The following is a 10,766-nucleotide window of genomic DNA, read 5'->3' on the forward strand; positions in this document are numbered from 1 at the left end:
ACTGTCATTTTTTGAACTTTGCATCCTAATGTTAGAGACAATTGAGCTCGGCTTAAAATATAAAAGCAAATGGTTGTCAGAAGGCAATACAGTTCCTTAACGAAGGTTACCAATTGTCTAAAACGGTGGACCTTTTAGCTGTATATGACATACATATTTTGGCCAAGTTATACCAAAATAACAAACATTGTTTTAGCTAAAAAAACCTTTATCATTTTTTTTACCCAAAAATATCAGTATTTTAACTCTAGCAAAAAAAAATAAATGTCAGATTTCGGAATGGCATACCTCGTTGAGCTCGACTTAAAGTTTCCTGTCGATTCATGTACTCACCTTATTTTTTTTATTTTGACCATTTTTCAAAAGAAATTGTGATGGTACCCCTTACAAAAAATGCAAAAATTTTAAAATAATTAAATTTTGTTGGGTCCTGGAGTAGGTGACATGGATCGATAGATGAGGTTCCCAGTTATGTAAAACGGTGGGCCTTTTAGCTGTATGTCATTTTTTGGCCAAGTTATACCAAAATAACAAACCTTGAAAATGTGTGTTTTAGCTAAAAAAAAAAAACCTTTACCATTTTGTCACCCAAAAATATCAGTACACTTGGCTCTCGCTTAACACGGGGGTTACGTTCCTAGAAATCCTCGTTTTAAGCGAAATAGTGTTAAGCGAAACATGAATTCAGTACAAAATAAGGGATTACGATCGCAAAATTCAAAATTGGCAGCAAAAAAATTTTTTATTGTTCAAATTTGGTCTGTTTTTATTAAAATTTCATTAATTTCTTCAAAATTAACAAAAAATTTATTATGCATATGCCTTTAAGAAATGAATAACATTCATATTTTCAAAATTAAAAGTTGGTATTAAATTAAAAAAGTTGGTTCATATAATTAATTAACAGGTTAAAATTTATAGAAAATTAAAAATTTTAAAAAAGTAACGAGATCTTATGTTTTTATTCATATAAAACTTGAAATGCTTTTGGTGGCATTTAGTTTAATCCAGTTTGTTTCAACATGTTTTCTTTTTTGGTGGCTCCTTATCAAAAAATAAATGCTCTCACTCAAAATAATAAAAATATTATTTTTATTTTACTCCTGACTTTTATCACAACGCTCTCAGAGATATACTCAAGCGATGCTTCTCGAAGGTTCTTTGAATATCGCGGCTCTAAAAAAAGGCAAAGTAATGCATTTGATGCATTGAGGTATGTAAATGTTGTGTTCACAAAAAAATAGTTTTTGCTATTGCATTTCAATAATTTATTGAACAAACAGATGTATATGTTGACATAATTGATAATCAAATTTATTAATAGTTTTCGATCCATCCCCGCAACTCGTGGGCTTCTCTAATATTAGGGTTGATCTGCACATACGCGTACCAACTGGCGTTCAATTTCATTTCTCCGTTATGGAGCTGGGCACGTGCCCCCTTAACAAGAATTACGTCACCGGGTTGACCCGCAAAGTTAAATGCCTCCTTTTCCCAAAGATTTAGCGTGACATTTGCTTCACTGTCATCAAAAAGCTCAATTTCGCGAATCAAGTGACCACCTCTTTCATCAATTTCGTGAACTTCAGCGCAGATTCCGATGACATCCACTGGCTCCAGGTTTGGAGTTCTAGAAATCTTGTCGAGCGGCACAAAGTTATATATTATTTTACGAATATTTGGTACCCCCCGCACATAGTTTTACAGATGTATTATCAAGAAATAAAATTTCATGCGGGTTATCCACCACTTTGAAGCCCTTTATCGCTCGAATCATCTCAAAACAGGAAAATAAGTATACGTTGCCAGCTTGAATCTGATTGTAGAAAGTATCGCACAGATCGTCAAACACCACGCCGGTTATTTGGCCAGATTCATCCAAAAGGTTCATCAGAAAGACCTTTCCAGTTTTGTTGTCATTGTGATACGGAGTTATCTCCGATTTCCATGTAACACGAGCTCTAATAGGTAAATTATTGTAACGCATTGGCTGCAAGCCCGAAATGAACTGTGATATTTGTTAAAAAACAATAAAAAGTAAAATAAGCTCTTGGTTTTTGTACTTACACAAATTGCTGTTGAGTTCATTTTATTTCGTGAGACGTTTAAGACTGTTTTGATTGCTTCCTGTTAAAAAAAAGAGAGAAACGCCTTTTTTCAAAAACTTGTGAAATTTAAGGAAAATATAGCATAGGCTGGTTTGAACCTGCTGCAATGGATAATGCTCCTAAATTGTAATCAAACATTAATAATCAACCGCTCAAATAGGAAAATCAACAACAAATCTTAAGTAAAAGCTTTTGAAATGTATCTTGCAGAACGCCTAAAGAAAAAAATGGAATTCTTATCTAACAAAACCTGCACTTTTGACGAGAAAATATATTATAATATAATATGTATTTATATATATATAATATATTATATTAGATTATAGATTATTTTTTTTCAAAAAGCTTTTCGAGCGCACTTGCCGATCCCTATGCACTTTGTCTCCCGGTTTGTTGACGACTAACTTGTTGTGCAAATTTGCGAGCTTGCAATCCATTTTTTTAGTGAATGCGGTGATTCATTCAAGAATAAACAAACACAATGGCAACACTCTAAACAAATTCTATACCGACTTCAGTAATGAAGCATACATCGAAAAGGTGATTTTTATGTGTATTAAATTTATTCTTCTCTTGAAAAACCCGGTATCAGTAGGTGGTGTTCTAAGAGCAGAAGAGAACCTTTGTGACCAATCCTAAGTAAAAGCCAAGCTTTTGTTGTCTTTCTCATTCGACCCTGACTGAAACTGTTTGATTATAAATAAAATGAATCAATTTCAACTGAGATAGTGGTATGCATTATATTTAGTCGATACACTGGTATAACCCCCGAATTAACAATATTTTTTCGAAACTTATGAATATAATGTTATGAATAAATGAATATCTTTTTTATTAGTTTACGGTATATGCGTGCTAAAATTAATTAATTAGAAGAGCCGATGCCAGTGATCTCCTGCAGCTCCTTTAACAAGTGTTTGTTGTACTCCTTATAATTAATGGGGGCCACAGACTGCACAGTAAGCTTGTTGCGGGTCATGTCGCCGTACACCTCGTTCTTGCAGCGCAACTTAAAGATGTGCGAAGTGAAGTTGAGGGCTGAGAAGATCTCCTCGGCCTTGGCCTGGTCGTTCTCAAGGGCCTCGCCAACGACCTGCGAAGAGTGCCCAAGCAGCTGCTCACCAACCTCATTAAAGCTGCTGACCCAGCGGTTCGAAGTCCAGTCGCCGATGCTCATCTGCAGAGGTGTAAATGTTTTAGTTGTCGACTATTATACGGACAGATAGTTTCAAGGCTCAGAGAACTCATTTAATTAATTTAGAGTGTACAACTTAGAAACAAAATGGTATATTCCCTATCTTCATATTATATCCTTTTATCCCTATATCCAAAGCATACTCACGTTGAGAAGCAGGCGATACTTGAAGTTGGGGTACAGTGCGTTACACTTCTCGCAGCGGTACTGGTCGTTGCCCTCGTCGATCACCTTCTTGTTGCAGTCGCTCTGTGGGCAAGCACGGTAGAACGAGTTCTCCTGCTTGACGATGTGCACCACCGCCTTGCACTGGAAGAAGTCGGGCTTGTCACCAGCACCGAGACCGCGCAGACGCGCATCCTTTAGTGTCATCCAGTCGGCGGAGAAGTTGCCACCTCCGGTTCGAGCCGAGACCATGTTGGCAACATTGTCACCTCCTCCGTTGTCAAACCAGCCGCGCAGCTTATGGGCCTCGGGAATGTCTGGGTTGATCTTCATGATGGAGCCACCGCTAAGGCTCAAGGACTTGCCGCCGTTGAACTCGTTGATGCGGGTGCCCTTGACCATGACCACGGGCTGCACGTGGCCGTCAAAGTTGACGGCGTCATCGCCCCAGATCGTCAGAGTGATGGCCGCATTGCTCATGTCTACCAGCGTAATGTCCCGCTTCGTGAACTCCTTATTTGTGGAGCGGGACACGAAGGACTGCACTTCGCCGACCTCCTTGCAAATGCCAATTGTATCCACCACCGCTTTGTTCTCCATGCTGGACACATCGGCAATGGGAATAAGGTTGTATTTGATTTCCGGAACGGGGTCGCCATCGGCATCCTCACACAGCTGGACAACTGTTTCGCCCGAAAAGGTCATTTCGTAGGCATTGTTCAGTGTCGAGTACTGTTTGTTGGCCGGTTTTAACTGGCATTTGGAAATGTAGTAGACGCTTTCCACTTGGATGAGGTCGTAGAACTTGTCACATTGCTCCTTAAAGGCCGTGGCCCGAATTTCGCCAGATTCGTCCATCAAATCCATGCTGAACAGCTTGCCCTCGCCCCGTGCATTGCTCCAGGTGCGAATGGCCGACTTGGAGGTTACGCGCGCCTTGATCACCCACTTGTTTTGGTAGGGACTCAGGCTGGAAATCGGATGGGTCAATCCTGCGTTAATCGTGCCATTCAATGTTACATTGTTATTATTATTATTGTTGTGTACTAGTTCTTTTTTGGCAGCGGGCTTAGCCGGAGCAGGAGCTGCTGCTTTGGGCGCCAAATCCTGTTTGGCGGCATTTTCATAGGTCACAGGCTCTCCGATTTTAGCCTTTACCTCGGCGCCGGGATTTAGGACAGTCAGTTCGGAAATGATGAGGACGCGCCTTAAGTAAGAGATGGCGGTATTATAAAGTCGAAAACATGTGGAACCGTTCGACTTACTTTCCAGCACCGTCCTTGCCCACCATTGAGGTGACATACTTGTCCAGCCGGACAATGGTGAATTCGTCCAACTCTCCGTTGTGCTGCATCTGATTCAGCTGGCTGGCCAGCATGGCATAGCTGTTGAAGTACTTGCCGTCAGAGATCAGAATTCGGTAACGCTCCGCGTCCGCAGTGCTATTAATCTTCTTGATCGCCAGGATCTGGAGCACCGGACCTTCCACCATCTCGCCGTGCATGATGCGCTGTCTCAGGTAATTGGATTTGTCACTACTCAAAGCCTTGAACGCCAGGCAGGCATACTTACAGCAATTACTCCGCCGGTTAAAGTTGCCAGGACCATTTTGCGTATTAAGGAACAATAACGAATTTCAACAGAGAATAAAATTTCTGCGACGAGGGCTGGGAGCTAATTGATGCCAGAAGAGGCGGGAAGGGCTGCTACGAAATTTCGAATCAGTGGGAGTGAAACTAGTTCCACTCAGAGTTGCATTGAAGGTTGGAGCAATCGATACCACGGGTTAAAACTCTGCTAAGCCACCGGCAAAACATAGATACTCCATGATGTTTGGTTGAACTGAATAGTCACAATTACAATTTTGAAGAACGATTCAGCCGATGCGGTGCCAATGTTTGTAATCGTGTCCAAAACTCTACTAAGAATATTTCTGTTAGAAATTTCTGTTCGCGAAAGGTTGAAAGCGCCTCCAGCGGATGTTTTTGCAGAGTTTGATGTAGTGTTGCCAACTCGCTAAATTTTGGAAACACTTCCCGCGCATTTCGCACGCGTCGCCAAAACAAGATCGGAAGCAAAAACAGAAGGCAGAAATCAGATTGCAAACAAACGCCGAGGATAACAAACGCACCGCTTGACATGGACAATCCAAGCTCTCCGCCACCAAACACGCCCAGTGACGCCGCCGAGCGGCGCGAGCTTCGGGCTGCGATGACATCGCCGGTTGGCGACTTTGAGCCCTTCGAGAACGAGGACGAGATCCTCGGGGATCAGACGGTGCGCGATGAGGGCGAGGAGGAAGACGGCGAGGAGCTGTTCGGGGACAACATGGAGAACGACTATCGTCCCATGCCGGAGCTGGACCACTACGATCCGGCGATGCTGGACGACGAGGAAGACTTCTCGGAGATGTCGCAAGGCGATCGCTTTGCCGCCGAGTCGGAGATGCGTCGACGCGACCGGGCTGCCGGAATCCACCGTGACGATCGCGATCTTGGCTTTGGTCAATCCGACGACGAGGACGACGTAGGACCGCGGGCCAAGAGACGAGCGGGCGAGAAGGCGGCTGTGGGCGAGGTGGAGGACGCCGAGATGGTAGAGTCGATCGAGAACCTGGAGGACACCAAGGGTCACTCGACCAAGGAGTGGGTCAGCATGCTTGGACCTCGTACCGAAATTGCCAACCGTTTTCAGTCCTTCCTAAGAACTTTTGTGGACGAGAGGGGAGCCTACACATACCGCGATCGCATCCGGCGAATGTGCGAGCAGAACATGTCCTCGTTCGTTGTCTCCTACACAGATCTGGCCAACAAGGAGCACGTGCTGGCCTACTTCCTGCCCGAGGCCCCTTTCCAGATGCTGGAGATCTTTGACAAGGTGGCAAAGGACATGGTGCTCTCCATCTTTCCCACTTACGAACGGGTGACAACCGAGATCCACGTGCGCATCTCAGAGCTGCCGCTTATCGAGGAGCTGCGAACGTTTAGGAAACTGCATCTGAATCAATTAGTTCGCACCTTGGGCGTGGTAACCGCCACCACGGGTGTTCTTCCCCAGTTGTCCGTGATTAAGTACGACTGTGTGAAGTGTGGCTATGTCCTGGGGCCTTTTGTCCAGTCCCAGAACACGGAGATCAAGCCCGGTTCGTGCCCGGAGTGCCAAAGCGCCGGCCCCTTCTCCATCAACATGGAACAGACATTGTACCGCAATTACCAAAAGATCACGCTGCAGGAGTCGCCGGGAAGGATTCCAGCTGGTCGCATTCCCCGGAGCAAAGACGTCATTCTGCTCGCAGATTTATGCGACCAATGCAAGCCAGGTGACGAACTGGAGGTCACTGGCATATACACAAACAACTACGATGGTTCCCTGAACACCGATCAAGGATTTCCCGTTTTCGCCACCGTGATAATAGCCAATCATGTGGTCGTCAAGGATTCTAAACAGGTTGTGCAATCGCTGACGGACGAGGACATAGCCACCATTCAGAAGCTTAGCAAGGATCCGCGCATTGTGGAGCGCGTGGTGGCCTCCATGGCGCCATCGATTTACGGCCACGATTATATCAAGCGGGCTCTTGCCTTGGCCCTTTTTGGCGGTGAGTCTAAGAATCCCGGCGAGAAGCACAAGGTCAGGGGTGACATCAACTTACTGATCTGCGGAGATCCCGGCACGGCCAAGTCGCAGTTTCTCAAATACGTCGAAAAGGTTGCTCCACGGGCTGTTTTCACCACAGGCCAGGGTGCCAGTGCTGTGGGACTCACGGCCTATGTGCGCCGCAATCCCGTTTCACGGGAGTGGACCCTGGAGGCGGGCGCTCTGGTGCTGGCTGACCAAGGAGTGTGCCTCATCGATGAGTTTGACAAGATGAACGACCAGGACCGCACTTCCATCCACGAGGCCATGGAGCAGCAGTCTATCTCCATTTCCAAGGCTGGTATTGTAACCTCGCTCCAGGCTCGCTGTACCGTCATCGCGGCTGCTAATCCCATTGGCGGGCGCTATGACCCCTCGATGACCTTCTCAGAGAACGTCAACCTCTCGGAGCCCATCCTTTCCCGTTTCGATGTCCTCTGCGTGGTCAAGGACGAGTTCGACCCCATGCAGGATCAGCAGCTGGCCAAATTCGTGGTGCATTCGCACATGAAGCACCACCCCAGCGAAGAGGAGCAGCCGGACTTGGAGGAGCCGCAGCTGAAGACTGTGGACGAGATACCGCAGGATCTTCTGCGACAGTACATCGTCTACGCCAAGGAGAATATACGCCCCAAGTTGACGGTAAGTAAAAAGTACATATTTAATATTTGAACGGTCCTTAAGCATCGGATTTTTTCTAGAACATCGACGAGGACAAGATCGCCAAGATGTACGCCCAGCTGCGCCAGGAGTCCTTCGCCACCGGTTCGCTTCCCATAACAGTGCGTCATATCGAGAGCGTGATCCGGATGTCCGAGGCCCATGCCCGCATGCATCTGCGCGAAAACGTGATGGAGGCAGACGTCAGCATGGCTATCCGCATGATGCTGGAGAGTTTCATCGAGGCGCAGAAGTTCAGCGTGATGAAAAAGATGCGCAGCACATTCCAGAAGTACCTTGCCTTCCAGAAGGACCACTCCGAACTGCTCTTCTTTATCCTGCGCCAACTGACGCTGGATCAACTAGCCTATATCCGCTGCAAGGACGGTCCGGGCGCTACGCACGTGGAGATAATGGAGCGGGACCTGATCGAACGGGCCAAGCAGCTGGACATTGTCAACCTGAAGCCCTTCTATGATTCGGATCTGTTCCGCACTAACGGATTCTCCTACGATCCCAAGCGACGCATCATCCTCCAAATCGTTGTCGATGGCAACACAGCTTAAGTTTCAGTTTTGTATTCCATCTCATTTAGTTGTAGGGTTCTCATCTTTTGTTTCGTTACCCCCATTTTCGAATTAATAAAGTTGAATATATTTTTGTATTTATATAACTAATTAAACCGATATTTTAATAAGAAGTTTTAAAATACAACTATCTTCTTTTTGTTGTACATACATACAAATGTATACCAAACTAAGGTCACTCATTGTCGTCCTCGATGCCCATCGCTTTGTCGAATTGTTCCTCGCTGATCTTGTTCTTTTTAAGCCGCTTGAAGAGTCGAATGTCGCTAGCCAGCTCATCTAGATCCTCCTGGCTGAACTGCTGCCTCTTCTTTCCCTTCCCCGATCCGGCTTCAGCCTCCGCCGCTTTCTTTCGCTGTTTCTTGGCCTTTCGCAACTCCTTTTTGGACTTGGCATCCAGCTTGGCCTTTTTGGTCTGATCCCAGGACTCGACGCGCTTCTTATGCTGTTTTTGGCCCGGCCAGTTGCCTGTTTGCTCGTACGTTTGCATTTTCTGCTGACGGACCTGCTCCTTTTGAGCGTTCTTGTAGGTGAGCTTGGTGAGATCGACCTCGAATGCGGGCGCCACATAGCCGCCTTCCTTGTAGTTCTTCAGCTCCGGCATGCGAGGCAGTTGCAAAAGACCGTATGCAGTGGCCATCTTCCCTAGATCCAGATCTTTGAGCCGAAGAATTGCACTGCATTCGTGTTTGGTGTATGCCCTCACATGGGAAACAAAAGCGCGCATGCCTTTATCGTAGACGCCTTTATCTGCCACCTGCAGCCGATGCAGTTTGTCTAAAACTTCTGACAGCACCTTCTTTTCCGCTTCCTCGTCCTCGGCGGGCAGTTCATTTAGCTCAACCTTCTGGTTGATCTTCAGAAAGTGTACATAGGCATCTTCGCTGGGCAGAAGGAAGACCAGGGCGTTGCCCTCGTTTCCTTGTCGAGCAGTTCGTCCCACGCGGTGCACAAAGCTGGATGCAGTCGAGGGCGGATCCCATTGCACCACCCACTCAATCTCGGGGACATCTAAGCCACGTGCCAGGACATCTGTGCAAAGAAGTACAGCTTGCGGTTCGTTACGAAACTTCTCCACCACATTGGCCCGCTTGTTTTTCATCTTTCCATGGATTCCCAGCACAGTGCGTTTGGGCAAAAGAGGCGGCAAGGCTTCTGCCCAGTACTCCACGCAGGCGCAAGTGGGAAAGAAGACCATTACCTTTCCCGAACGTGTGGTCGGCGAACTGAGAAACTCCAGCAGAGCCACAAACTTTCGTTCCGGCTCGACAATCTTGTAGAAATTCTGCAGGCGGGCGGGCGTATTCACGGAGGCCTTTTCTTTCACCGATACCAGCACAGGATTTCGTAGTCCCGCACGGATTAGGTCCGTAACCTCGGTGGTTTGGGTGGCAGAGAAAAGTCCAGTTCGCCGCTGCCTGGGCAGGTATCCCAGTATATTATTTACACTAGTTTTAAAGCCCAAGTCCAGCAAGCGATCGGCTTCGTCAAGGACAAGAAACTCTAGGCTCTTGACCCGGGCAGCCAGATTTAGATCCTCTCCTTTGCGCTGAAAGAGATCCTCCAGTCTACCAGGCGTACACACTAGAATACAGGGCGTCTCCTTGCGCAGCGTGGCTATGTCCTCCTCGATGCTGTTGCCGCCGACAATCAACTGTTGATTCAGATGCTCCAAGTCTTCGTGCTCCAGGAACTGTGCTAACACCTCGGATATTTGGCGGGCAAGTTCTCTGGTGGGCGAGATGATAAGAGCACCGATCTCCTTAGGGCCCCAGGGGGTCTCTCGGTGGCGTCTTTGCAGGATTTCCAGCAGAGGCACGAGGAACGCCAGCGTTTTCCCACTACCAGTGACCGCCTCCGCGGAGACATCCTTTCGGGCTAGGAGCAGCGGAATGGCCGCCGTCTGGACAGGCGTCATCTCCTTGAAGCCGAAGCTCTGCACCACCTGGAGCACTGGCTCCGAGAGCGGAGGTTTATCTAGCGAAGTCCACTTTTTTCGAGACATTTCAAGTTCAGTTTGTCAACAAAAACATGTGCGCGCTAGTGTGACCGTTTCATTTGTGACTCTTCGTAGTTTGCTCGGAGAGCGTGGCAGCACTGGTGTATTTCACAGGCCTATGGCATTGCCAGTACAAATTCGTGTTTTATCGATTACGTATAGCGCCTTTCTTGCCGACCTATCGAAATTTAAATAAAGTGCAGAATTAAAACCAAAGTAAAAAATGGGTGCACAGCCTTGACACTTGTGCCACCATCTCCAGCTCCAGGTATTCTCTTGCATACACCCACGAGGACTGCAAAAAAGGCGCCACACACGCTGTTTGCTGTTCGAATGCTTGTACGGATTCCAAATCATCCAAAAAAAGCGTGTGCCATATGTCGTTCGACGATGCATTTCCAAAATATTGATGCCAG

At 46.8% G+C, this 10,766-nt stretch overlaps 4 protein-coding genes across 4 annotated transcripts; 1 reads left to right on the forward strand and 3 right to left on the reverse strand.

The window, feature by feature from the left end:
• Nucleotides 1-1,241: 1,241 nt before the first annotated feature.
• On the reverse strand, nt 1,242-2,495 carry LOC108097427 (replication protein A 70 kDa DNA-binding subunit-like). Its single transcript, XM_017199698.1, is given in 4 exon segments — nt 1,242-1,686; nt 1,688-1,990; nt 2,068-2,127; nt 2,468-2,495. Coding segments are annotated over 3 exon segments (693 nt in total). The 5' UTR covers nt 2,089-2,127; nt 2,468-2,495; the 3' UTR covers nt 1,242-1,317.
• A 334-nt stretch (nt 2,496-2,829) lies between these two features.
• Nucleotides 2,830-5,175, reverse strand: LOC108097649 (replication protein A 70 kDa DNA-binding subunit). The gene is made up of 4 exons (XM_017200080.2): nt 5,041-5,175; nt 4,734-4,978; nt 3,451-4,675; nt 2,830-3,285 (listed from the first exon to the last, which is right to left on the reverse strand). Exons 1-4 carry the CDS (start codon nt 5,074-5,076, stop codon nt 2,974-2,976), a joined length of 1,818 nt encoding a protein of 605 aa, XP_017055569.1. The 5' UTR covers nt 5,077-5,175; the 3' UTR covers nt 2,830-2,973.
• Nucleotides 5,176-5,494: 319 nt separating this feature from the next.
• LOC108097646 (DNA replication licensing factor Mcm2) lies at nt 5,495-8,441 on the forward strand. Its single transcript, XM_017200078.1, has 2 exons — nt 5,495-7,746; nt 7,806-8,441. Exons 1-2 carry the CDS (start codon nt 5,608-5,610, stop codon nt 8,328-8,330), a joined length of 2,664 nt encoding a protein of 887 aa, XP_017055567.1. The 5' UTR covers nt 5,495-5,607; the 3' UTR covers nt 8,331-8,441.
• On the reverse strand, nt 8,414-10,419 carry LOC108097648 (probable ATP-dependent RNA helicase DDX55 homolog). Its single transcript, XM_017200079.2, has one exon. It carries the CDS (start codon nt 10,354-10,356, stop codon nt 8,527-8,529), a length of 1,830 nt encoding a protein of 609 aa, XP_017055568.1. The 5' UTR covers nt 10,357-10,419; the 3' UTR covers nt 8,414-8,526.
• Nucleotides 10,420-10,766: the final 347 nt, after the last annotated feature.

Source organism: Drosophila ficusphila, unplaced genomic scaffold, assembly GCF_018152265.1.
Source record: "Drosophila ficusphila isolate 14025-0441.05 unplaced genomic scaffold, ASM1815226v1 contig_791, whole genome shotgun sequence".
NCBI classification, from domain to species: Eukaryota; Metazoa; Arthropoda; class Insecta; order Diptera; family Drosophilidae; genus Drosophila; species Drosophila ficusphila.

What these genes read in the sequence shown, in the direction of transcription:
- LOC108097646 (XM_017200078.1), top strand. Translation starts at nt 5,608, where the DNA reads ATGGACAATCCAAGCTCTCCGCCACCAAACACGCCCAGTGACGCCGCC. An exon ending in ATATACGCCCCAAGTTGACG is followed by an intron (nt 7,747 to 7,805) that starts GTAAGTAAAAAG and finishes GATTTTTTCTAG; the next exon opens with AACATCGACGAGGACAAGAT.
- LOC108097649 (XM_017200080.2), bottom strand. Translation starts at nt 5,076, where the DNA reads ATGGTCCTGGCAACTTTAACCGGCGGAGTAATTGCT. An exon ending in TAACCGGCGGAGTAATTGCT is followed by an intron (nt 4,979 to 5,040) that starts GTAAGTATGCCT and finishes TACCTGAGACAG; the next exon opens with CGCATCATGCACGGCGAGAT. An exon ending in AGTATCGCCTGCTTCTCAAC is followed by an intron (nt 3,286 to 3,450) that starts GTGAGTATGCTT and finishes ACACCTCTGCAG; the next exon opens with ATGAGCATCGGCGACTGGAC.
- LOC108097648 (XM_017200079.2), bottom strand. Translation starts at nt 10,356, where the DNA reads ATGTCTCGAAAAAAGTGGACTTCGCTAGATAAACCTCCGCTCTCGGAG.